The sequence below is a fragment of the Pteronotus mesoamericanus genome, unplaced genomic scaffold (assembly GCF_021234165.1).
Source record: "Pteronotus mesoamericanus isolate MK-2021 breed Mesoamerican mustached bat unplaced genomic scaffold, CSHL_Meso_final contig_263, whole genome shotgun sequence".
In the NCBI taxonomy this organism is placed as follows: domain Eukaryota; kingdom Metazoa; phylum Chordata; class Mammalia; order Chiroptera; family Mormoopidae; genus Pteronotus; species Pteronotus mesoamericanus.
The window spans coordinates 4,497,419-4,525,140 of NW_026555112.1; the positions used below are offsets into that span (position 1 = coordinate 4,497,419).

General features: G+C 47.0%; 1 protein-coding gene across 2 annotated transcripts in view; it reads right to left on the reverse strand.

Annotated features, from left to right (window-relative positions):
• Window positions 1–1,206: 1,206 nt before the first annotated feature.
• RFX4 (regulatory factor X4) overlaps window positions 1,207–27,722 on the reverse strand; it is a 120,104-nt gene continuing 93,588 nt past the window's right edge. For both annotated transcript variants that reach the window (XM_054574436.1, XM_054574437.1), the window contains 5 exons: window positions 24,202–24,321; window positions 23,712–23,873; window positions 12,325–12,487; window positions 10,403–10,541; window positions 1,207–1,479 (listed from right to left, as the gene is read on the reverse strand). In XM_054574436.1, coding sequence (XP_054430411.1) covers window positions 1,207–1,479; window positions 10,403–10,541; window positions 12,325–12,487; window positions 23,712–23,873; window positions 24,202–24,321 — 857 coding nt within the window. The remainder of the gene's footprint in view (window positions 1,480–10,402; window positions 10,542–12,324; window positions 12,488–23,711; window positions 23,874–24,201; window positions 24,322–27,722) is intronic.

Consider the following 27,722-nt stretch of genomic DNA (forward strand, 5'->3'; position numbering starts at 1 on the left):
TGATTATCACACTGAGTGGGTGTGATCAAAGATTTTATTTACAGAACAATTGCTAAAACATCCGATGTCATGTTTCTATTTATTTCTTACCCATAGGGTAATAGGTCCACCATAATTGCTTGGTGCTTTTTATAATACAGAAAGAAAACCTATGTTAAGCTCTAACAAACCTCACAAATTGCTACAAATCTGACAGAAAAATGCCTAAGAAAAAATTTTCCAAAAGTACAATACATTTTTATTTCCACACATACACAGTATAGTATAGGCTCAAAGGCACAGCTTTGAAATATTTTTTTCTATCAAAGTGTCGGAAATTATTATAGTCTTATGAAGGAACCATGAAAGTCATGTTCATACTTTGAAACTTGGTCCATCCAGTTTCACAACGTTAATACAGCAGAGCGTGATACTCAATGCTATACATCTACATTCTCACAGAACTTTAAAACACCCCTCCCCTGCCTTTTGCTGACACTCGCCATTGTGCAAACTTAGGACAAATACTTGTATGTAGAAGAGCGGGTCCCCTACAAACTTCAATCAACTTAAGGCATACAGAACAGGCCTCTTCCTTCTCTCTAGACAGTGCTTACATTCCCCTACAATGCAGGTACTGTGACAGATGGGAGCGTTAACAGGGCATCCGGAGTTTCCGGACACTTCCATTTAGCCTTGGTGCTCTGGGAAGCACCACGGGGAAGAAGGGATGTGTAGAACATATCTGAGGGCTGTTCGTTGAACAGGAAGGTGACAGACAGCTGGCAAGGTGAATGCTCTTGGTAAATTATGTGCCCATCCAAGAACACAAACCAGATTCTGTCTCCAATATCCATCCTTCAAGACTAAAGAGCTTTTGTCAACAGGGAAATAAGTAACTTACAGGGAGTGGTTGCCAACACAACGCAAAGTCATGGAACAAAGGGAAAAGGCACAGAATGGCCTGCCCGGGATAGTGCTCTATAGAAAATCAAGTCTGGCTTGGCTACAGGAACCCAATCTCACTAATGTTTAGTGAGTCCTGTTTCTGAACTAAAGTTTATTCACCCCACACTGAATCCCAGCCTCACGTTCGCTAGGAAAATGGACGCCTAGGAATGGTTCACAAGTTACAATGTATAGAGATAAAGTCTTCAAGGGGAGATGGGTTTATTATTATTATTATTAATACTTATTAATATTAAATACGGACCCCTATGAGAGCAGTCATTTAGCCCATCCTGTGGAGGCCTCTCCGTTGATGTAAGCAAAGCCAGGAAAGTGTTGCATGTGCTCATACTCGGAATTCCTGCGCGTGGTCAGGGGTGTGTACATGTCACTAGAGTTTCCATACCTCGTGGAATGCACAGACGGGCTTGTGTAGCACGTGTTGGCTGTGGGTACCTCTGGCCATCTGGGGGTGACGGGGGTAGGATGCAGTCTGGGAGTACTGCTCATCAAACAAGGTTCCATCCGGGAAGTGGGGCTATTAAAAGGGTACTTGTTGAGGGGGAAAGAAATTCCACAAAGTTAAAATTAGCTTGAAGTTACATATACACAGTATCAGTCATGTTCACAGTTTGTTTTAGGTAAAATTTCTTAAGAGGCTGTTAGTGAAAATCAATGGGAGGAAAATCAGTGAGGCTGAACCTTGGTCTAGGAAGAATCCAACAGGAGAAATGCAAAGGGTTTCTTTGCCAGAGTTGGACTGGTGTGCACTCAACCAGTCATACGGACTCCGTGCTCTTAATCTGGAATGTCTTGGGAAGTCAAGCCCCAAAGGAGGAATAGCTCTACTGGGAATACAGAAGTGACACAGGAGAGTATGTGTGAGTGTGCATGCGCCTGCGTGTGTGAGAGAGAGAGAACAAGAACATGAGAACACGTCCAAGTAGACGTGGATGGATGGTTGTGAATTTTATCATTACTTATGGCGATGTGGTAGGTCCCACTCCATCAACCCAAGAGAACAATACTGCCAAGTAAAACACAATGACATCATTAAAAATTGCATTTTACAGTCAAATTCAATTATGAACTGCAGCCTAAAAGCAGGCTTTTGAAGAAGAAGCAAGTCAACAACTTCAAAGGTTATTCAATCATTTGAAGAACATCTATCTTTTTGGTTCATATTCACTGGATTCCTGGAAGATACTCAAGCAGGAAATGGCAAATTATTGGACGTGGTATTTGTGAATGTAGGAGAAAGAGTCAAGATACGCCAACCAAGAGGGGAGTGGAAGCGCGCTTTTGTGCAGGTCAGAAAAGCAGGTGTTGCCAGCTCCAAGAGGGCAAGCAGTTCTAGAAAGAATCTGAAATAAGAGAAGTGCCTTCTTTACATTTTTTTTTTCCAGTTCCCAAGACAGCTATGCAAATAGGCCCTTTAGCACAATCAGAGGGGAGACAGGGAGGGAGCCCTGAGGCTCCCCATTTGCTGGCCAGTCCGCACAAAGATTTCCTTGCTGTGCTAAGGGCCACCCCACCAAGGACAGGAGCCAGTCACCAAGGATGGCAAGGACAGCGGGTGGGGGAGAGAGAGAGTGTGTGAATGCGTGAATTCTTCTGCTCCCCATCTGTCTTCCCTGACAGTTGGAGAGTGGAGTCCCGAGGGATTAGGTGGGAGGCTGCCTCCTGTGAGGGAGACAGACAGGCTGAAGCCTAGACAGCCGGCAGAAGAGCTTATGACAACAATGGCTGCTGCTTGTAGTCGAGGGAGCCAAAGGGAATGGCTCTGCCTCTTTTGAGTTGGAGCCCAAGGGAAGCAGGGGGAGGCTGTTAGGCCCGAAGCCTGTGAGGAGAACCAGCGATTCTCTCTCTGGTCAAGAGGGACAGATCCCACTTCTAGCTAGCGAGGGTCCGTCCTCCTTGGAACCTAGTTAGCGAGGGTCTGGGCCTCCTTGGAACCTACTGAGGACAGCGTGTCCTACATAGCAAAGTGCAGCCGCTTCACAGTCAGAGAATAGGTAGGAAAGAGGGAGAAGGGTGTAGGTGGTGCCTGGGAACTCAGCAGGAGAAGGCACCAAGGGCTGTTGCCAAGGTGACTATTGACAGCACACCAAGGCTTTCATAATCCCCAGTCGTATGAGGAACGCTGAAGCGCACCCAGGTACCCGCTGCGGGAGGATGCAGGACGCTGTTGGCGGGGCAGCCGCGCAGGACCTCAGTGCCGTGCAGCGCCAGCCTGGGGCCTGCTCTAAACCCCCGAGGGACCACCACAGTGAGACTGGGCCCTGCTCAAGCAAGCAAGGTCCCCGGTTTTAAACGGCTAACGTTGAGGACCATTACAAAACAGTCTTCTAATTTTCTCAAAAAGGTTGCTTCCCCCTCTTGATAGTCTCTCAGGTAGGCTCCCTGGACGCACATCACCTCGCCTCGCAGCGCCCGCTCTGGTCCTGTGCCATGCCGAGCTGGTTCTGTCTCAGGGAATCTTGTCCTACCATTTCCTCTACCTGGGACACTGCTTTACCGCCCTACCTACCCCCGGGCCCCTTGCATGTCTGCCTCTGTCTTTTTATCATTCTTCAGATCTCAGCTCAAATGTCATCTCCTCAGAGAGACTTTCCTGGACATTCTATCTCAAGAAGCTACGTGCTCCACCCTCCGCCGCTCGGGTCGGAATGTTACCATTCTTCTTGGAAGCTGTTCTTTCATAAGCTCCTGGTTGGGCATTCTCACATTCGCCACCATATTCCCAAAGTCACAGCGCAAGCTGGGGAAAGAGCTGGCATGAAAACCCAGCCCAGTCCTGGAGGGGTGCTTTTCCCCCGCTTTCCCAGTCTGACTGGTCCACCACTGAATCACACAGGAGTGGGGAAGCGCTCCCTATCGGAAATGCAGCCCATCAACCTTAACCTCTCTGACACCTTTCCCTCCAGCTCCCTCCTCCCCTACACACCACAGGTCTTACAATTCTTTTTTTTTTTAATCCTCACCTGAAGACATGGTTATTTACTATTATTATTATTACTACTATTATTATTGAGAGAGAGAGAAACATCGAAGTGAGAAAGAATCATCAATCACTTGCCTTCCATACATGCGCTGACCAAGGATCGACCGCAACCTAGGTAGGTGCCCTGACTGGGAATTGAACCCACAAACGTTTGGTGTAGGGGATGACGCTCCGACCAACTAAGCCACCCAGCCTGGGCCACAGGGTGTTACAGTTCTGACCAGGCCTCAACTGGCTGCTTCCGTCAGCCCTCAATGCCTTGTCTTGTGTAGGTAAAACGTCACAGTACAGACTTGGAACCTTCTGCCCACAGAGCCCGAGAGAGTATGGCTTTTGTGCCTAATCAAGGACCCTAGATGCAGCTGTGCCCAGGGGTTGTGTCACAGACTCAAAAGAGTAATTGCCTGGAAATGAGACTGGCTCAAAATATCTCTAATGTGACAATAAAATTCTGTTACCACAGAATCCGGCATGGAAAATTCTGTCCTGTTAGGTCAGCTAATTGCAAATGAGTCAGTGACTCGTTTTCCCCATGGTGAAGAGACCATTGAGAGATGAGAGGCTGAAGTGCCCGCTGCCTCACCACCAATGAAGCTTCTATTTAGCCTGTGGGGAGCGGCCGGGGCTGGCCTGTGGCACCCGCCTCACCTCTCACACTTCACATCCGGTTTCCTGCAGGGTCCATAAGCATGCTGGGCACAAACCCTGGGGTCCCCAGAGCTCTGCCCCGAATAAAGGCGCTTTTTGTTGAGGGCCCATAACAGGAAGTTACTATTTTCTGGGTCAAATCACACGCTATTGCTATTGATGTTAAAAAGGGGCCAACTCGCCAGTTCCTAGCCTGAGAGAGAGGTGTTGTGAGGTGTGGTTGTGGGCACGTGTTTGTGTGTGTGTGCGTGTGTACATAAGTCGTCAAAGGTTCAGTCACATGGCTGAGGCCTGGGTCCGTCCTGGCCGTGACTGACTCTGGGCCTCCTTGGAACCTTATGAGGACGTTCTATTTTGAGAAACGACTCCCCACACCAAGGGCTAACTTTCCTGCACATGGAGAGGGAAGAATGAGCCCTTTATCCCTGACCCTTACCAAATGGGCTGTTACTTGAGCAAGGGGTGAAAGGTGGCCTAGTCGGGAGCACAAACTGTTTTCCTATGAAAGGCGGCTCTCACCGCACTGAGGTCCTGCCCGTGGGCCCGGCCCCGCAGGCTTCCTCTGAGCCCCTCCTGGGGGGGGGGGGGGAACGCCGCTCTCCCTGAGCCTTTGAGCTTTGAGGGTTAGGATGAACCGAGTGCACACATGTGAAACACTTAGAACGCCCATGAAGTAAGTTTTCAGAACATGTTAGCTATTATTAATAGTCTTCCTCGAATCATAACCCCATGGTCCATTAATGAAGGGAGAGCCGGCATGACTGACCATCTGGTCCTACCCCAACCCCGCATTTTTAGACGAGGGAATTGAAGTCAAGAGAGGGGAAATGACCTGCTGGAGGTCACACGGCAACTTAGTGCCAGAGTAAGGGTCCGTTCATTTCATTCATTCGTTTCATTGACAAGTATTTACTGCGCGCCCACTAAGGGGCAAGGCCATGCTGGGGCCTGGGAATATAAGGGTCAGAATAAAAGGACCTGGCCCCTGCCCTCGCAGAGCTGGTATAGCGTGGGAGGCAGATATTAACTCTGTAATTACACGAAATAAAACTGTGGTGTTACAGAGGATAACAATAATATACACAAAGAGTGCTCACCGTGAACCAGGCCCTGTTCTAACCTTCATTAACTCATCCCTCACAATCACCCTGTGAAACAGGAACTATAACGATGCCCAGTTTTCACGTGAGGAAACTGCGGCACCCAGCTGGACAGAGGCAGAGCAGTGATGTGGACCAGGAAGCCTGGCTCTGCAGTCAGAGATACTGCCCGGCCAGGGCTAGCTGACTTGTCTTCCCTTTGGCCCAGGATGCTATCCCGAAGCAGAGCCCCCTACGCAAACTTGGAGACCGAGGACCCGCTGGCCCTGAGCTGATCTGGGCGAGATGTTCAGTGAGAGCTGAGCGACTGGTGGGTGGGCAAGGCGGGGCCTTGGCCACCCCGAGGAGAAAAAAGGAACAGCTCTCTAGGCCTCTCTAAGTGTATTTCCAGTCTGAGAGCTTCTGGTTGATCAAATGGCTTTTGAACTCAAGTTTACACTCCCAGATTACACTCATGGCTGCGGAAAGGGTAGGCGTTCCATGAACACATGTTGAGTGAGGCTCAGAGAAATATTTTGCAGCCATGCACTGGGTCTGGTTTGTTTTCTCTTTTGGGTCAGGCATGAGAGGGGGAACGTGGGAAGGTGCAGCTGACAAGATCCCTTGTTCACTTATTCTGATGTGACCAAGGGCAGCAGCATTGCAACAAGGGTGTTTTTCTGAAATAATTTAAACCGTACACTGTGAAGCCTCATTCATCTGGACTCATGCATTCAGAAATTATGAGAATTCAAGTAGGACTGGAGGTTTACCTTTGTAACAGCAGAAAGAAAGCATGTGTTGTGCAAATCAGCAGTATAAGCAAAGGCACGCACATACTCTATTTCAAAAAACAAATGACTACCAATTACTTTGAGCATATAAATACTGGAATGCATGTGATTATTGCACTTTGCAGGTGTGTCGTATCAGTTCTGTAAGGCAAACCTGGCAGGTATGTATTGGGTTGGCCCAAAAAGTTCATTATGTTTTTTCCATATGATGGCTCCAGTAGTGGTTGGTTGTCTTTAACTTCATTTGAAATAATTTTGTTAGGTTGTATTGTGACAGCTGTCATATCAGCATGCATTGAAAGAAAACTTACCAAAATTGGTGAATTTTTGTGCAGCCATTTTAGTATTAAAGATAGAAGAAAATACACCTTGTTGGCATATTATGCTTTATTATTTCAAGAAAGGTAAAAACACAACTGAAGCGCCAAAAATTAAAAAAATAAAAAATAAAAAAAGATTTGTGCAGTGTATGGAAAAGGTGCTGTGACTGATCAAACATGTCAAAAGTGGTTTGCAAAGTTTCTTGTACTATTGACATTTTGGCCAAATAATTCTTTGCTGTGGGGATGTCTTATGCGCTGGAAGATGTTTTGCAGCACCCCTGGCCTCTACCCACTGGAAGCCAAAAGCAGGAAATAGCTGACATACTCAAAATATCCAAATCAATAAAGTTATTGGTGAAAATGAAAAATGTCTCTTTTATTTTATGGAAAAAACCATATGGACTTTTTGGCCAAGCCAATGTTTGTAGGAGTTAGTTTGCACTGATGACCAATGGCATTCTTTAGCCATATTCCACAATTGCAATTTTTCTTCAACTCAAACTGATATACCAGTGAACCTGATATAATGAAGTTTAATAGTCAGTTCTCATGACTGGAACAGTTTGACCTTTGCTCTGGAAAGCTAAAACTAATTAGCCCTGTGCTGGATTTTCCCCTAGATGCTCAACCTTAAGCCAAAGTACCAGGAAAGGAAAGAAGTAAGGTTATCCTGGGTATGTGAGTCTTCCCTGTGGAAACCTGAAACTTGCTGAGAATAGCTGCAATAACTGCTTGACTTTATCCCCCACCCTCCAAAACACGCGCCGGCATAGTGTTCAGAGCTGGGGGCTTGCGGTGGAGAGCTGGAGAATTTGCATTTGGACCTGTTTGCCACTTATTGGATGCATGACCTGGGGCCAGTTACCTTCTGAAGCTGTTTCCTCAGCATTAAAAGCAGGAGGAAAATGCCTTCTTCCTAAGGTTTCTATGAGAATTAAGCATATTTGAAAGTGCCTAAAATGGTGCTTGATGCATAAATGTTAACGAGAAACAACAGATTCTTTGTCTTTAGACAGTACCTTCCCCAGAAGCACTGACCTCACTCAGCCTGGTGGAGGTGTGATAAAATTAACTTCTCTCCACCCCGCTGCTTTCTCAATGGAGACAGAGACAGAAACCACAGCGTGCAGAGTGTGAGTGTGAGTGTGTGGTGGGGTCAGAGGTTGTCAAAGCCTTTGTCTAAGGGCCACAGGGCATGGTGGTGAAGAGGCCGCCAAGGGCCTGTTGCCTCACAAGATGTCCTAGTCTGGGTTCAAAGGGCTCCTCCCTGGGCTTTCATTTAGTCCTCAGCCCTTCGATTAAGCCCACTATCACATGACAGTGCTCCAGTCTGGCACTCTTGTGGCTTCTAGAGCGGATGCTGCAGTTCACCAGGGACTGCATGGGCCTTTAGGAGACCCTGGCTTTTGCTTTACAGCAATGACTTTAAAAATATCACCCCTACAAAACCAGCGGCAGAAATTTCATGAGGAGGGACGAGGTGAGTGAAGAAGGGGCGAAGGTGATGCTGACACTGTGGCTAGGGGCACTGGCGTCACCTCACCGCGGCTGCTTAGACTAGTGCCTCCCACCAGAGTGTCCGCTCCCCAACAGCAGGCCCGTTTCTGTCTCATTCTCCACTGTGTTCTCAGAGGCCAGCGCAGTGGCTGCTACGTAGCAGGCACCTGACAGTCGTTTGAGGGATGAATGAGTGAGTGAGTGAGTGAGTGAGCTGCTTATGCTGTGTTAAGGGTGACCCGGTCCGCAGCAGCAGCAGCTCTAAGTCACTCGTGGATCACAGAGAGGAGCACAGACTCTGCTCCCAGGAGAAGCAGTGCCTAAGGAGCTGGCATCTCTGTGTGACGCAGTTGGAGATCTATAATGAATGCCCCAGGGGGTGATTTAGTGGGATCAACTTCTTGGCTTGTCTGGGGATTATACCAGGGCTCCCCTTGGTACTGCAGATGGAAATCAAAACAGACGCCTGTTTGCCCCGAGTGCCGAGTATTGTGGATACATTCTCCTTGGTGCCCTTCCTCCGAGGCAAGTCTGTGTGCTGACAGCTGATGTAACTGCGGCCTCCACCCTAGCTCACATTCCTGCCATCTCTCTTCTCCACTCCTGCAGGCGCCGGGGAGCAGAGCTCCCTGCCTCTCCAGCCCCACTCCTGGTTCACGCCCTGAGTGCTGCGAGGGTGCTCTTTCTTAAGCATAGCTCTCATCTTGCCACTCCCCGGCTCACAAATCCACCGTGGCTCCCACACCTGCACAACCGAGTGACTGTCCTTGGCACACCGCACTCTTGTTTATGCTGCCCTCGCTGCCTGTTTACTCACCTGTCCCATAAGTGCTCAGAGAATGCTGATGTACGGAGTACTAGACTTAAGTTTCGCCTTCAAGGAGCTTTGGGGTCTCCCATGGGAGTCAGGAAAGTCAGCAATGGTACCAATGTGAGAAGTGTTACCAGTGGAAGAAAGCGCAGGGTGCTAAGCGAGAACAGAGGACTGGGGCCTAATAAAATCCTGGGGGAAGGAAGGGAACAACGTCAGGAAGTGCCACAAAGACCATGAGATGCTCATCCTGAACAACAAGCAGAAGGGGCTGGGGAGGAGAATCCAAGCAGGGGAAGCAATCTCAGCGAAGACCTGGGCAACTGCACATGGGTTGGTGTGGCTGGAGCAAAGATGGCGGGGAGGAGGGATGTCGTTTGTAGGCCAGAAAGGCAGGCGGAGGCCAGATGGTAATGAGTCTAGAGAGACATGCTAAGGAATTGAACTTGACTCTGAAAACGACGACACGCAAAAGAGAGTATTATGACTGACTATGTTTTCCCCAAAAGATTCTTCTAGCGGCAGTGCGGGTGAGAGACCAGAGATGGGACAAGTTTAGCGATATGGAGACCAATGGGAAGGCTTTGGCCATCATCTAGGTTAGATGAAGCGAGGACAGTGGCCGTGCAGAGACATTGAGGATGCAGAATTGAACGGAATTAGTAATCAGCTGTGTGGGGCCAGCGCAGAGCGAAGTATCTAAGACAAGCTGAGTGCCCAGCACTAGTACCACAGGTGCCACCGCCACTTCCGTTCACCCAGGCCACAGAGGGTCGACGTGGGTCGTTAGACAGCGAGGAGACAAAGGAGATGTGTGGCCTGAGAGTCATCTGAGAAAGGGTCCATTTCAAGAGGATTCTTCTGGTAAAATTGGGTGTGGGGGATGGACTGAAAAGGAGCGCACGCGGGAGATGGAGAAACCATTTGGAATGATGCCAAGATGGCAGTCCTGGCAGGACTCGAAGAGGGTCCGTCTGCACCAGGAAGTGATGGGAGAGGAGCCCCAAGGTCCGGTCTGCGGGGAGCTGCCAGAAGAAGGGCAACAGGCACCGCAGCCAATTGGACCTTGGGGTCAGAGGGGTTAAAGAGAAGGCGGAACCAAAGACAACTGTTTCGCACCTACACGTGTGAAAGTGGAACATGAACGTGGCTGACACCCACTGCGGGCAGCCACTGAAGGTCCAAAGTGACACTGAGGAAAAGGCCATCCCCTTCCTCAGTGACATACAGGCTGCACGACCAGGATACAGAAGGTGCTTAGTAACCGTGTTGCATTGACTGGATCTGGCCTGGACAAGCGAGCAGGACCACCGACTCACCTGCGCGGAGCTCCTGTGGTACGGGGCGTAGTGGAGCGGTCCAGAGAGGGCCGCCTCGTGAGGGAGGGCCGGGTACTGGCTCTGCATCGGCGGAGGATGCTGGTTGCCATAGCTCCCATAGTTATAGCTTCCCGTGTAGCTAAAACACATTAAGCACATTGAATATTATGAGTAATAGCAGGGAGAACAAATCAGTTTGACATCTTTAAAAACTCAACCTCATCTGCTTTTTGTCCTTTTTTTCTCCTATTATTTTTTCCATTTTTTTTTTTCCTGAGTCTTACCATCTGCACTCTGTGGCTTTGTTGTGGTAAGTTTAAACTCCCAGGTTGACTTTCCTTCTCCCCTCGGCATACCTCCCTTACCGCACAGCCAGCGCGCAGGGAGCAAGCTGGCCCTGAGCAGAACTTAACTAGTGATGGAAACCTCTCCTCCTGTTGTATTTAAAAGGCCCATATTATTGCCTGAAGTCAAATAGAAAATAAAGAAGTTACTTTGGGATTTATGGTTTTGCCTTGTTCAGGCCTCTGTTTCCCTGTGACAGGGAAGGATGTAGCACCTTCTGTGAGCTCTCTCTGGGGAGAAAACACCATGGCATGGCCAACCAGGCATCAGAGAACCCGGCTCCAAGCCTGGCTCTGCCACTTCCCAGCTGTGGGACCTTGGGCTACTGGCAACCTGGTTTTTCCCATTTGTAAAAATGCTGCGCGTGCTTATTCTGAGGGTCACATATGTGAAGACACTCCATAATAAATGAAAATCCTATGGACACACGTGATCTTATTGTCACTGTTCTTAACTTTGTAGCTAAGATGATGCTGACGTATGACCACATGGGTATCTATTCCTGCCATTCCTGCAGAATCAAAAAGCTCTCTGGAATAATTTTCAAAGTCTATTCTAAATGTGTCGGGAAATACCCTAAATGCCCCGTGAAAAAATAGTGGTGCACTACTGATTGGTCGGGGGCACCTGGGCCGACGGAAGTAACTCAGGCCTGCGCCTGCTCTCACGGTCGCCACCTTGCTGCGCTCTGCTGGGCCAAGGAGTGAGGAAGGGGCCTAGATGGTCCTCCTCCTCCTGTGTCTCCTCCTCCCCGTCCCCTGTCCCCACAGCTGGTCTGTGGGAACCTGGCTTGTGAGGCTCACTGCACCCATGCAGCACAGTCTCACCTTCTTGAGATTAAGGGCCCTTTCTAACATCATACGCAGTTTTCAGATCACTGCACATTAGACATTGTAAGATTAGTATCTTTTGATAAAGACAATGCATAATGGCAAAAAGCTGTCGTGATTCAGGTAACACTTTTAAGAGGATTGGCAGTCATTCATCACAGCAGCATCATATAGGCAGAATGAAAGATTTATTTAATCAGGATCCAAAGCACCACTGGCACCCACAGGCATTCCCTGAACCCCATTCATAATTCCTGCCCTCCGGGGCCCTCCAGCTCTCAGGTGGGGAAGCCCTCCTCCAGGCAGCTGTAAAAGACTGGGCCATACCATGAAGCTGTGTGAGGCTACAGCGTTGCACAAAGAGCCACGAGGGGAACAGCTGCTTGGGAGTTTTCAGCTGAGATTTTAAAGGAGTAAAGAGGGAAGAACACAGGCTCCGGAGGCAGGCGCTCAGTCTGGACCTCCCGTTTACCCCCCGTTTACCAGCTGTGTGACTTAGAGGAACTGGACTTCATCAACCAAGCCTCCAATTCCTCATCTATAAAGTGGGGTCACTAACACCCGCCCTGCCCGGCCGTGGTGGGCGCTGCAGGGGGCAATTATACACGGTGTGGTGCTGAGCACACTGTGGGAACTCAGCAAACGCGGGCACTCTTCCTGTCCTTTGAGAAAACAACTGCCAGCTAAACTCTGCTCTTTAAAATCAAATTTAGAAGTAAGGCAGCACATTCCAGGAAAGTCACCTACCCGTGCTCCTCTCTGTGAGGATAAACTGGTATCCTGTGTGTGACTGAGGAGGAAGGCACATGAGTACTCCTCATACAGGGAAGCTGTTGCGAGTTTTCAGCTGGGGACCCCGCCGCTGTTGTCACTGTGTACGTTAGAGACCATGTGTATGACTGCATCGCTCCTACAGAGACAAATTAAAGTGCATCAGTCACTAGTAGAGATCTCGCACCTCAGGCTCTCCCTTAGAACCCTTCAGTGATTTCCCATTGCTCTTAGACTGAAAACAAGAATCCTCACCAAGCATGTGTCTTTGGCCCTACCTCCTGCTTTTATTATATCTGATCCAGCCACAATGGCTTTCTTTCCAAAGTACCACGATTCCCAGCACCACAGGGCCATTGCACCTGCTGTGTCTGCTGCCTGGAACCCTCACGTTGCCCTTAGTACCCACCCATTCTTCGTATGTTAACATAGAGAAACTTCCTCCTAACCCCAGACTGGGTCAGATCCCACACTGCACTATAGTTCTTGATGGTGCCTACCACAGTTGTAATCTTACTCCATTAATGAATGCAATTTGATTAATGCCTATCCCCACCCCCACCGGGCTGTAAACTCCATGAGGGTAGGGGCCTTGTCTATTTTGCCCACCATTGGATCTTGTCCATTTTGCACCCAGTGTTTAGCACAGCGCCTAAAGGCTTTCAATAAAGTTTTTAAAGGGAAGAAATAGGAAAGGAAAGATAGGAAGAAAGAAAGAGGGAGGTAAGAAAGAGTGAGAACAAAAGAAAGCTTGGGCAGTGTAACCCAGACAAGCACAGAAAAATAACTTAACACTCAACAGGTGTTAAGGATCCAACAAATTGCCTTAAGCAAACATAAGCAGATTATTGGGTTCTGCTTGTCCAGGTCTTTTTGAAGATTATAAGACAGTGACCTTAACCGTGACCTATTCCAAACATTATTAATTCCACTAATTTACTTTTTAATTGGATACCTTGAAGATGCTGGAACTGAGAAAAGAAACTGACAAAATTAAAAACACTCAAGATGCTTAAGGATTTTATGAGATGGTTAGAATTAAAAATGGTAATTTAAGAAGTCACTACTACTACTAATAAATAAGCTTATGTTATAAACTCATAATAAGTTGACAACTCATTAACAGTTTCTGATGAATTCTAGAATGTTGATATAGTGGAAATAATTAAACCTATTTTAGAAGGTAGAGGGAATAGGTATCAACTCCTCTCTCGTAGGCAAGTGAAAAATTAAAGAATTGGTTAAGGGAGGCCAGTTTTAAGAAGAGAAAACTTGATTTCACCAATCCTGTATATTCTGCAGCAGATCATTTCTATCTTAAAATTCCTCTGGAAAGATAAAGGTCTTCATTTTTAAAATTCAGTTCATTCCAGCCTGGACACTTTGCGAACAGCACGTGAGAGCAGCCGCCCTGGCCCAGAGTGGGAGGAGGGGAGAGGCGGCGGGTCAGCGCTGCGTCCGTTCGGTGACAGAGACCCAGTGAGGAACACCGGGAAGGCACTGTGGAAACTTCACCTATTTTAAATACATGTGTTTATTATGAAAAGAACTTCACATTGAACCCTCCTATAGACTGGAGAATCTTTTGGAATGCCAATGATGTCTTCTTTTTTGGGAAGTAACCCAGATGCAGTGGCAGAGCATGAAAGGAGACACCATTTACTGAGCATCTAATACAGGCCAGGCACGGTGCTAAAGCACATGACAGACGCTCTAGAAGGAAATATCGTCCCCAGGGAGTGAAAGTGACGTTACAAAAAAATTGGAGCAAAAAGTGCAATCAGGAATGAGATGGAATGTGCATACTCCAAAGGTTCGTACTCTTTCCGGGTGAGCCTTGTACGTGGCTCAGTTCTCCAGGAGCCAGCGCTAAAGGGGAACCTGACGAGCTAGGAGCCGTAGCACAGTAACCAAATCGCTCAGGAGTACACTGTCCTTGGAATTCAGAACCGACAGGAATTTCTTTCGGACACCCTCATAAAGGGGCAACTGTGCACGGTTCAGCAGGGCCCCCCACGACACCCTGACGGCGGCCTCCATGTCTTGGTCCTTAGGACTGTTCCTATGTCAACACTAATGGCAGGCTACTGGCGCCGCAAAAACGTCCAGTGCAGGGAAACATAGCATGTTAAACAGCTTGCCCGCGGTGCCCGAGTGGGTGGGTGGCCCGTGGGACTCTGAACCCTGGTCTCCCACACTCTTTCCACTTGCTCTGCCATAATGTCTCTTCGCCCTGGGTCCTAGTTCTGCCATGCACTGCGGGTAAGATCCTGGGCAAGCCTCTTAAACTTTATGAGCCTTGCTTTCATCCTCTGTAAAATAGGGATACTACTATCTATCTTGAAGGGCTATTGTGAAAATTAACTGAGATAACAGACATCAAAGTGCCTGGCACAGGGAAGGCTTTTATTGATATTCCAGCACTGCATCAAGAATTCAGGTGTTCCTGTATCATAGTGGCTTAAAGTAGAAATTTCTGTATTTCCCATTTCAGATTCCAAGGAGGACAGACAAGTTTTTTGGGTCAGATTCTGTCACCAGGCACGAAATATTTGAATAATAGCAGTAATTTAGCTAACGAACGCAAAGTTCTACACAGGTTTTTCTGTAAAATGACTGGTGCTTATCCACCAGGATGGCTAAATGTCCCCCTTCCTAGTTTGCACCCCACCAGGCAAGAAGACCGGAAGGAAACAACCCCCGCCCCCAAAAGATCATGACCCAGGTGACTGGATTTTGCATGAGGGCCCTCCTCTATATTTTGAATGGCACGTGAAATTACTGTTATAATTTTTAAAGTCGGCTTTTTATTAAACCAGGTTATCTCTAGGTGGTGGAATTGAGGATGTTTTAAAATTTTTTCTTCATTTTGCCTATCTGTATTTTTCTACAATGAGCGTGTATTGCCTCTGTGAAAAGAAAAACATTAAACTATATTAAGTGAAATTGGAAGGGGGTGGGAAGAACAATGAAGCAGCCACAGCCAACAAGTAATTAACCCTTGAAGCCCCTGGAACCTCAGCAGAGCACCGCGAGGCCAGTGGGGAGTGAAAGGGGGCTGCATGGGAAGCCGAGGATTTTCTCTGCCCCACCCCCGCCAACCCCGCCCCAAGCAGCAGGATGAGGCAGCAGTAATAGCCGTCACCTGAGAGAATGCAGAAGTTACTTTTGTGTGAGCTCCTTATTCATCTCTGTATCCCCAACAGAGGGGTCTGCCAAATAGTAGGTGTTCAGTAAATTTCTGTCCCATTGAATTTGTTGTTGAAGGAGCAAATGCTGCTAGAAATAGACGTTATCAAACAAAAAGCTAGTGGAACTCCTGGAAAAATGGGCTCCTGTGGTCTGGGAAACAAAACCCCTAAATGGCCATGTGCCAGCAACCTCACAGACCCACTCAGGCAGGCTTAAGCAGATTAACACCTACTGGCTTGGGTGAGAAACCCTTTTTGCCGGGGTAGCCAAAAAGAACACCCCTTGCATTCCCTTTCCGACCAGTGGGACCTCCAGTGAGAAGTGCTGCTTCTTTTTTAAGGAAATGAATGAAAGAAAATCTGTGCGGTTAACAGTTTGTGCTTAATTTTTGAGACAGCTCTAATTGCTTCTTGTTTGTTGGTAAAACCATAATAAACTTTTCCCATTTGTCTAATTCCCTAACTTTCTCTCATTCTCCTCTCCCCATTTGTCTACCCCTAATTGCAAGTCTGAGGACAGTGCTGGGAGCACCCGGTCTTTGAGGACCCTAGGAAGGACAGTCGCCCATGTTACGGTACTGAAACTGCTAGAGAGGAATATTTTCTTTTTTCTTTCCTTTCCATCTGCAACAAAACAGTCTTTTCCCCTTTTTCCCAAGGGTTCTTTCTTGTTTTTTATTTTTTTCAGGAAGGGGTTTTAAACATAGGACAGGAGGGTGCCTGGACTATACTAGCAGTCAGTATCGATTTGTTGAATAATTGATCGATTGATCATCCAACATAAACCAGACCTCATGCTCATTTATCTTTATACCTTGACTCATTGAATCTTCACAATAACCTTTTGAAGTAAGTAGTATTACCTTCTTTCTGGGGTGGGAAAATTGAGGCCTAAGACTTGCTCAGGTAAGTGGCAGAGACGGGATTTGAACCCAGACATGCCCTCCTCCAAAGCCTTTCCACAATTGCTTCTCACAGTTGCATGTGCCTGTGAATGGCTGGAGTTCTTGTTAAAATGCAGATTCTGATTCCATAGGGCGGGAGTCCAGCTAGGGAGTCTGCATCTGTGACAAGCTTCTGAATGATGATGCTGCTGTTGGTCCGTGGACCACACTCTGAGCAGCAAGGCTCCATAGACCCCTGCCTCCTGTCATGCATCCTGCATGTTGAGGGCCATTAAAACTCAGAGGTTGTAAGATTGGTGCGTACATGTGAAAATTTAAACTACTTTCCAGCTCCCTGGCTGTGCCCTTCCTTCAGGTCTTGGACTAAACAGTTTGAACCTTTCCCCCACCAGAACTCTATGAACCATCCAGATGTCACTCAGCTTTGGAGCTGACCTAAGCCTGTTGTTAGGCCCTGCCTGCGAAATAAGCTCCTTTAAGTGTGTCCAGAATGTAGAGCTGCTCTGCCCTAAAACAGTAGCCACTAGCCATAGGGGAGTATTTAAACTTAAAATGAAATGCCATTAAAAATTCAGTTTTTTGTTTTTATTTTTTAGTTGCAGTAGCCACATTTCAAGTGCTCAGTAGTGGTTAGTGTCTACTGTGTTAGATGCTCAGACAGAAAAAAGTTCCCACCACCACAGGAAGTTCTTTTTGTGCTGCTTGACTGTACCTGATACTAAACAAACATTGCATGTACCTTTCACGACTGAGACATACATAAATAAGTCCCATTCGCTATCGTCTATCCTCAAGGTAGTTGTGCTTAAGAAGAATACCTGCTAAAGCTGAAAAGCTCCTCTGTCTGAGTTAAACTTTATCCATAGTTCCACGGCCAAAATCCAATTGACAAAGCTGACAAGGGGCAGCAAATGAGTTTCCAGAAAGAGATGTTGAATCACGGTCCGGGCCCCGCAGGCCTCGGCAGTGTCCTCTCCTGCCGCTGCCTCCCTTATTTGCAAGGACTCGTCCGCCCTCGCTGCCAGGCTCCTTCCGCCTCAGGCCTGCGCGAAGGCTGTTCCCTGCTGCCTCACCCCAACCTACACATGCCTGCCTCCCCACGATACTTCAGGTCTCAGGTAAATGCTGCCTCTTCACAGAGGCCTTCTCTGACCCCCGTCCAAGGTGCATGCCCATTTTATGCCATTTCCTAACATACTATTATTTTCATTATGGCCACGTGGAATTATACATTTACCCAGTGGTTTATTTCTGTATTGACCCTCTTACCCACTAGAAAGTAAATATCATGAGAGCAGCAACTGTGCCTGTTTTTCTTGCTTCTGTTCCCTGCAGGACCACTGATTAGATACAGGATGTGTGGAACGAACAAATGAATGAGCACACCCCGAGGCCCCGACACCAAGCCAAGATCTTGATGGTGTGAAGTCAAGAGCAGATTAACCATCTCTTTTCAATCCCAGTTTATATTTCCTGATTTCATTCCTTTAAAGAAAAGGAAGCAGCAGGGATGAGGAGGAGGAGTTTGCTGGCTGTGACAACTGGGAACTTCTGTGATGAGTCATCGAGGGCTCAGAGGCCAGCCCGCAGCGTTGGCCATACTCCGAACAGTTTAGCTGCTCTCAGAATAACTGAGCTTTTGTTATTTGGTAAGACTAGGGGCCGGTTATCTTTGTTACATCCTCAAGTGAGGCAGAGAAAACGCAGCTGGGCAGGCCAGATGTTCTATAGTTAGGGCCATTTATGAGGAATTTGCCTTTATTCCTTTAGGCATCCTAGCATCTCAATGATTTAATTTGCTGGTTTTGTGTCGTAGGGAACCCATGGTGGGAGGGTGAAAACATGAGTTTAATAGTTAACTTTTATTGTCATTGTTAAAGGAGAGAATACTTAAAATGACATCATAAACAAGGTCTTAGAACCTTTCGGTGGCCTGACCCGGACAGAGTGGGAGCTTAACGTTCTGCTTTCAATGACATTAAAGAATTGCAGCCCAAAGTCATGTTAAGTGGGCATGTCAGTTTGGTACCACCTGCCAGGCGCCCGAGGAGGAAGAGAGCCAGTTTTCCTTAAAGAAAGTTAAGGTTACCAAACTTTGCTGGGCCATGAGGGAGGTGGTGAGCGCACAAAGTTAGTAGGGGAAAAAAAGAGGACATATGGGAGCCCTAGCAGCGGGGCTCAGTACCCTGCTATACCTGGCAGGGTACATGGGAGCACAGTCCCATATACCAAAAGGTTTCAGGTTCAATTCCTGGTCAGGGTACATACCTAGGTTGTGGGTTCAACCCTGGTTGGGGCATGTAACAGGAGGCAACTGATTGATGTTTCTCTCTCTCTTTCTCTCCCTCCTTTTTAAAATCAATAAAAGCATGTCCTTCGGTGAAGATTTTAAAAAAGAAAAAGGATTTATGGGAATCACAGTTACCATACTTGTGGAAATCTTTTGAAGTGGAACACTTTAACCACTCTCTTACCATTGGCATTGCCGTGGACTTGAACGTGCCCAGTCAAAATCGGCCATGCATCAGGTTCAGTTTTTGGTGCCTGCTGTTCCTTGCCTTTCACTTTCATTAGTTCCCCTTTTTAAGAACAGTGACTAAATACAGTGTTAAGAAAACACATTGAGAAGCACTACACACAGGTGTGGACGCAGACCTAGGTATAGATACAGATAAACAGAGCGGCTGCATTGCTGGTAAGTCCTCCCTCCTTATCTCACTTTGTATTCACTAGTCCTTGTATCAAAAGGGTGGCAAAGGGTCTTGTGCAATGAATTAATTTTCTCTTTGTGCCTGCCCAGCAGACGTAATATGGGTCTCTTTCTCATAACTGAAAATAGAAGTGCCCACCAAAATGAGATGTGGATTGGTCTTGACTCTTGGTTAGTTTAACTTGATAATAGGTGTATCACCCAGCAGTGTCACTCAGAGAATGCTAGAAACCCAACCAAATAATTAGATTGCATAAAATTTCATGTAAGGTACTACTCAACTCTTTTAGCCCAGAGGGTTATTGTTTTATTTTACCCACTTCTTTATGTCTTGCTAGTGGTATGGGTCTTTTTTTAAAAATTGGTTTTGCTTCATTTTTTTGTTAACCCCTTCAGGTCCTTTTTGGAAAGTAATGGTATATAAACAAGCAATAATCTTAAGATGGAAATTAAAATTAACTGGGCATGAAAACCATATGCTGAATTAACCTTTTTAAAAAAGGAACATGGTAAATGCATTTTATAAGATTTATAATTGTTTTCCAATTCACAATATTGGCTAATGAAAAATTACAAAAATCCCCTAATTTAAGAAGCCTACCACAGTAGATTTCCTACTACTTAGGTGTATGTCATAAATAAATAATTTGTGCTTTATAAAGTAATATCTATAAAACCATACATGTTGTTAGGAAATTGTATTTATGTTTCCTCCAAAACCATGACCCACAATACATGCCAAGATCCGGCCTAATTTAGCGATGGAGTATTTCAAAAGTGTACTTGACAAAAATATTATACGTAATTTTATGTAGGATGACATTTTTAATGCCCCCTGGAGATATCTGAGAACAAAGCTGGAATGTGCCAAAATCTTCAAAGGTTACAATCATCTGAAAAGAACCTGGTTCACATTTGTATTTCTAAGAAGCCACTTTTATGACCCTTGAACACATTGCACAGAAAGCTCTGAACACGTTTACGATATTCCTGTGGCTTTGACTGTCACACCTGCCACGCCTCGAGGCCCCCAAATTGCCACGAAGGAGGCCAGGCCGACTCACTGGTCGAGTGAGAATTATGACGAGATCCTAGAAGCCTTTCCTTCACACTCCTCCCTGTGCCCTTTGTTTCCTTAGAGTCTCTTTGTTTGTTATGTTGCTACATGGCCAGAAGGGTTCCATTCAAATTGTTTCTGCTTCATAATGCAGAACTGTTTTATGTGCATAATTCCCCTGTTTATCTTACTGGTAAGGATGTTATCACGGGGCCGACGTGCGAGTGCGGGGGCAGGGTGCGAGGCCAGGTGATTCAGGCCAATGGCTCCTCGCCGTTCTTACTGCCCTCGTTCCCTCCTGAGTGAGGCCGGGGACTCGGGATGGCTGCCCCATAATTCTAGTCTTGGAAGACCCCCCGAGCAGCTGAAGAGCTGTGAACAGTGCTTCAGTTTCCTTCCCTTTCTTATTTTCAGTGAACAACATTGTTCTTTATAATTAATTCCTCGTCCTGGGCCCTCCAAGCAGGAATTACGACAACCTCCTATGGGGAGAAACTGGGAGGGAGGCAGGGGGGCGGTGGGTCGGGGGAGCTCATGTTCTTTCTCTTCAAAGTAGAAAACAAAACATGATTTCAGGAGCAGCTATGTAAAGAAAATTGGGTGATGTTCAATCAAAATTTCCACAGAAGAGGAGAACACCCGAAGTGAAATCAAAGCTTGAGCTAATGATGCCAGTTACTGACAACTCTACTTCTCAATATTCCTGAAGAATCCAGGCTTCTGCGCAGTTCCTGACAAAGGGCCACTGGGTTTGTTGGCAAGTTACTGCCTCTGGCAAAGCACAGGGGAGGCGGGCAACTTACAGGCCCCTGGCATCTGCTCCTGGCCTCTCTGAGCAGCTCCACTTCTGGAGAGAGAGGAGACTTTAGGGAAGGAGCTAATCAAAAGGCTGCTGGAATACCCTCTTCAAGTTCCCTGAACACGGCGTGCCCTCTCTCGCCTCCGGGCCTCCAAACTGCTTTCCCTCTGCCTGGCGCACCTCTCTCATTATTCGGCCTCCCCAGGCTCTCCAAATACAGGTTGCTCCCCCAACCCCCTGACCCTTCTCCCAGCCTGGCACTCGTCACATTATCCTGGAACTCGTCAGAGCCCTAACCTCTAAACTGTCAACTCGGTCAACTCCCCGGGGGCGGGGACCACGAGTCCCTTGTTTGTATCACCAGCAATCCGAACTGTGTAGCGCACAGAAGCCACGAGAGAAATACCTATTGCCTAAGTGGATAGATGTGTGAGTGAACGAATGGGTAAGAGACAACATCCTAAATAGAGTGGTCTCACTCTATTGATTTGGTCTTCAAAAAATATAATTGGGTTCCCAGTCTATTCTGAAAACAGCTCTATTCTAAGCAGAGCTAGGATATAACTAAGCCCCTGCTATGAGGGCCTGGAGGAAGATTCTAACCCATAGGGTGAGGGAAACAAAGGTCAAAGAAGATGAGCAGGGGTTTCTCACAGAGGACGGAAGGGCAGTCCTGGCGTGGAGCTGTGAGAAGTTCTAGGGAGAAGGGGTGCGTTAGGCTTTAGTGTCGGCAGTGAGCTCCATGCCCCAGCACTTGGCGGAGCCAGAAGCTTCAGGAAAATAAGCCCGGTGGGCAGCGTGGTAACCGGCTTGAGCGTCATGTAGATGCCTATGAGGGACGGGGATGGCCTGAGCCAGATGGCAGTAGTGGGATGGGTAGGAATGGGGCAGTCTAGATCAGCATTAGAACAATTGGACTTGGGAGGCGCGGTTGTCAGCTGTCTCCTCCCAGTAAGTGCCCGCTTCCCTACCTGGGGACACACTAGCGTACATCTCCCAGGCTCTCACTGCAGTTACATGAGGCCATGTGACCAAGTCCTGAGTGATGGAAAGTAAGTGGAAGTGCCATGGGCCACCTCCAGGCCGGGGCTTGACAAAGCCCTAAGGCAGAGGTCTTCAAAATAGATTCGGGCAAATCACGGGGCCCCAGCCTGGAGTTCCTGATGCAGTAGGTCTGCTATGGGACCTATTAATGAGCATTTCCAACATGTTCTCAGGAGAGGCTGAGATTGCTGGCCCGTGGACCACACTTTGGGAACCTCTGCCCCGGGGTATCGTGGAGCCTCATACTGAAGGAGCACACGCCTCCAAGTGGCTGCGTTACTGAGAGCTCCTCTCTGACCCAAGCACCACGCCAGCCCCGTTAGCAAGCACCAGACGGATTTCTCTTGCGTTAGCTCCATCCGTTTGGATCTGTTTGTTATGGAAGCTTAGCCGATCCTAGCACAGGAGTGGAGAGGAAAAATTTGAGCTGACTCCCAGATTTGGTGCTTGGGTAATCGGGGCAATAGTAACACAGGTTTGGACGGAAAGATAATGAATTATCACAGTCGTACTAAGCCTTCCACCCCACAAAGGCTGGTCTGTTTACCTATGCCCCCCCACCAAGGCCCAGCCAGCAGCAGGGGGTCTTCGCCTTTGTCTCGCCTGTTAGCTGAGCCCCTCATGTTTCCTCAGGCTGCCTGGTGCTCTCTCCCGAAGGCTTCTCTGCTGCTGCCAGAGTCCAGACGGGAAGGAAACGCCTTCTCCGTCTAACCCCCTGCGGCATTCTTGGGGGCAGCCCTCGTTTTACCGGCCTTGGTAACAGTAGCCCCTTCTGTCTGGGGAGCACGTCACTGGCAGCAGAGCACTTCGGCCTTTCTTACCTCATCCGATTGCAGCCGTGTGAGCCAATCTGGAGGTACACACACACACACACTCTCTCTATTATTATTGTATGTTAGCTACACTTACTGAATATTTCACATACAATATATCATTTCCACAAGTCTTGTGAGCAAGGACATTTGTTGAATTGGCTGAATGAATTTGTGTCTGTTATTGACTATCATACCCAGGACAAGGAATTTAAGCTTTCCAACCCATATGACTCCTTCACGGACCTATCACATTTCAGCCAAAGCTCACGTGTCTGTGAAAAGGTCCCACACGTCCCCACCCTTGTGTGTGCCCACGCTGTCCTCTGCCCAGAAGGCCCTTTTGCTACACCTCTGCCAAAGTAAGTTCCAGCTCAAATCCTCCTCCTTATTGAGGTCTCTCTTCACACCTCTGACCAGAGAAGCTCTCCTTCCTTGGGGACCCACAGCATCCGTTTGCTATGGTTGCCACGGCTGAGTATGTGGCTTTCTGTCTGCTCCATTTTCCAGAGATGCCTCTCAGTCTGTGGTTCATAGAGAGCTCCTTTTGTTGTTTTCAAGAATGGCTGTGTATTAATTTGTTTTATGTCATTTTAATGGCTTAGGTTTTTTGGTGGGGTGGTGGAGATTTTATCATGCACTTAATCCGCCCATGTGAAAACAGAAGCATAAAGAATATGTACAAATGAATACATGAATAACTGCAAGTCATCTATACATCCAGGAAGATATTCAGGTTTTGGCCATAACGGGGGACAGGGGGCTGGAGGGGAGAATGTTTTTCCAGAAAACCCTTGCTTGAAACATCAACTCCCCACTTAAAGCCTTGAGAGATCTTTCATTACCTGTGGTGCTGAGGCCAGTGTACTCAGGGGACGGGTTGCTGACAGGGGAGGATGGAGGTGGCACTTCCACGGATGTGGCTGACTTTGCTGGAGAAAAGGATGGCACTGGTGAAGGGGTTGGTGGGGCGGCATCCGTCAAGATAATCTCTTCTTGGACTTCTGCTACGGGTAGAGAAAAAGGTGGGTTCTTAGAGCCAAAGGTCAAGGCGAGTTGTCCTTAAGGGGCTTTAAAAAATGAAATATTCTTTCTAATTGGTGTCACACGACATCCTTCGTGTATTCCCCATCACCTCCACGGCACGCGGGGCAATTCCCAAGAGCACACACGCCCACTCCAAAGAAGAAAACATCATCGTTGGTTTCACACCACTTGACCTGCCCGCTGTAACTACATTCTTTGGGATACACGGCTAAAGAAACACAGAGCACAGAAGGAAGGCTACAAAGCGAACTGCCAAGTGGGGCCATGCCCAGTGCAACGCTGGCTTACCAGTGCTTCCTTCTCCCTTCATGGCTCTCATGAGCTCATTGGCCCGCTCCTGGCAGTGCAGGGATTCTAACAGGTAGAGCACGTAGTCGTCAAACATCAAGTGAATTAGGTGAAAAGACCCTGGTGAGAGAAGACCCAAACAGAAGGGGGAACCACGTCAGCTCATGCATGGCCCCTCCTCCTGGTCAGCAGCACAAGTTACACTGTACTTTCATGGCTTGTTCCGGACATGCATTCTCCACTCAGTGAGGAGCTCCTCAGGGTCACAGGTGGTTCTTCTTTGCCCAGTCTATTGACATGACACCATCAAAGATGGCACCTATTGAGCCATCTGTCCAAATGCTTCTGAGCTCTCCCATGTGCACTGGCCTCATTCTCATCTGAGCACCTTCACTTTGTTCAGTCTTTTTTTTTTTTTTAGGATTTTATTTATTTTTAGAGAGAGGGGAAGGGAGGGAAAGAGAGAGAGAGAGAGAGAGAAACATCAATGTGCAAAAGAAACTTCTGATCAGTTGCCTCTTGCACACCCCCAACCAGGGACTTGGCCTGCAACCCAGGCATGTGCCCTGACCAGGAATCGAACCGGTGATCTTTCAGTTTGTGAGATGGCATCGAACCCACTGAGCCACACCAGTCAGGGCTTGTTCAGCCCTGTTTCATCTACGAGCACCTTAGTTCCCCAACTGGGCTTGAAGGGCATCCATGGCAGGGACACTGCCTTCTAGTTGTTCGGTATCTGCCATTTACCTAATTCTAGGAGCAGAAGTGAATTTTTAAATTTACGATGACTGAATTATTTCCTTAACTATTTCTGAGACCTTCATTGAGCACATGGTTCTCAAAAAAAGTATTAAATTTAAAAGGATTGATATTTTCAAGTAGTTCTATGTTCAACCTAAAATAAGTTATTTCATTCTAAGGGATGTGAACAATCATTTTAAAAGGTTTCCCAATATGCCACGTTCTGTGCTCAAAGTCGTACATTCTCTAATGCAATCTTATAACTGCCCTGTAAGGTAGTTACTTTTATTCCTATTTTGCAAGTCAAGACATGTGCAGGACAACAAAATTAATAGATAATTTATTATTCCAAAACCAACTTTTCTTATGGTCATGTGACCACCACGGGCCGTGGAATGGCCCACCCATAGTAGGCGCTCAGCTACTGTCTGCTGCAGTAGAGGCTTCCTGGAGGCCAGGGTCAGGGAGAGGGGCCCGGCCTTCATCCCCAGTCCCAGGTTTCCCAGTCCCAAGGGGACAGCTCCATGTGGGTATCCTGCTGTCTCACGAAGTGTCCCCAGCTCACCCACCTCCCTGCAAGCTGACTTCCTTTTCCTATTTCCCTTGAGGGGGAGCAGAGTTTACCTTTCTGAAACATGCTCTTTTGCGGGGGATAGTAATTGTTGTAAGCTGGTTATTTTTAAGAAACAGAAGACTCAGGAAGAACTTTTGACGTTCCTCCAACTGCCTACAAGAATTTAGATAGAGGCCCTGCTCCAAGGAGGGAGACATCATCAAAGACAACTATAGTCTAATATGAACTAGTGTGGTAGACAGGGAGGAACCTAGCAAGGCCTGTTTGACCAAAGCCCTTTCTGTGTTCCATTGTTCTGTTTTTTTTTCTTTTCCAAATTTTAAGAAAATTTTATTTTTCAATTCTAGTTGACATTCAATACTATTTTATATTAGTTTCAGGTGTATAGCTAAGCGGTTAGATAATTATGTATAATTTTTAAAAATTAATAGTTTACATTTGGTGTTATTTTTATTAGTTCAAGGTGTACAGCATAGTGGTTAGACAATCATATACTTTACAAAGTGCTCCCCCGGTAATTCAAGTACCTACTTGGCACCATACATAATTATTACAATATTATTCACTCGATTCCCTATGTTGAACTTTATATCCCCATGACTATTCTGTAACTATCAATTTGTACATCTTCCCTTCACCTTTTCCCCCATCCCTCCAACCCCCTTCCCTCTGGCAACCATCAGTTTGTTCTATGCGTCTATGAGTCTGTTTCTGTTTTGGTGGTTCATTTTAGTTGGTAATTTTTTAGATTCCACTTCAATAGACTGGTGGGTAAAAAAGTTGTGGTACGGCCCTGGCCTGTGTGGCTCAGTTGATTCATCCCATAAACTGAAAGGTCACAGGTTCGATTCCCAGGCAGATAAGTGCCTGGGTTGTGGGTTCAGTCCTTGGTCAGGGTGTGGGATGTTTCTCTCACATCAATGTTACTCTCCCTCTCTCTTTCCCTCTCTTACCCATCTTTAAAATCAATAGACATATCCTCAGGGGAGGATAAAAAAAAGTTGTGGTACATACACAGAATGGAATAGTACTCAGCCATAAAAAAGAATTAAATCTTACCATTTGCAACAACATAGATGGACCTAGAGGGTATTATGTTAAGTGAAATAAGTCTGCATCCCATTATTAAAGATGGCCCAGCAAATATTTGTTTTCCAAACATTTGCTTTTTTTAGCTCTATATGAATTCGCTTCCTGCCCTTTGACATCTCAAACAACAACCCCCTTTTTCCGTAGCTCAGGATGACATATAAGCCTCAACTGCCCAGTTTGTCCTTGGGTCCCCTATTCTTATGGGACCCTGTATGTATAAACACAATTAAATTTTGTTATTTTCTCCCATTACTCTGTCTCATGTCAATTTGATTATTAGACCATCCAGAACATCTAAGAGGAAAAAGACAGGAAATTTTCCCCTCCCCCCACACCCTCCAGTTTGCTTGATTAGAGGCCTTATGAGACTCGGGCTTTATTTTTCCTGTAATTCTGTCATCATCAGCACCACTGTTACTGTCATCATCATCATCATCATCACACTTACCATTTATCAAGTGCTTACTATGTGCCAAGAACTCTGCTAAGTACTTGACACAGGTCTCATCCTTACAACAAACGGTGAGATAGGTGGTATTATCCTCTCTTACTTACGTGTGAGAAAATGAGTCTCTCTATCAGTAATTGAGTAGGAATTTGTCTCAGTTTGGTCTGGCTCCAAAATCTGTTCCCATTCCCTACAGATCATCTAGTCTAATCTCCTCGCAGCACTGAGACCCAGATGATGTGAAGGACTTGATCCCTGGAAGGGCCATTTGAGTTGAGCGATGCCCTTTCAGGTGTCAGAACAAAAGGTAATAAAGGCCACATGGGGGCCTTTGGGTGACTCCTCCTTGGTGGAATTTATTTTCTCCTTAATTGCACCGGGCTTCTGCATATCCCCCATGCCACCCACTTCATCTCAGATAGATTAATTATTTTGGCTTAAGATAGCTACAGAAGAAAATCTTTGGCTTCACTCTGAGGCCACTGGATGCCTAGCAGGTCACGCACATCTACTCCTTTCCCTGCTCTCTACGGAGCCTGCCACATGGCTCCAGGACGAAGTCCCCCATCCTGTACCTTCTTCACATTCTTCCCCCATCCCCAGGAGGCTGGGTCTGTTTTGGATCCCATTTGGAATTCAGCAGGATTCAGGTTTTGCTGAGTCACC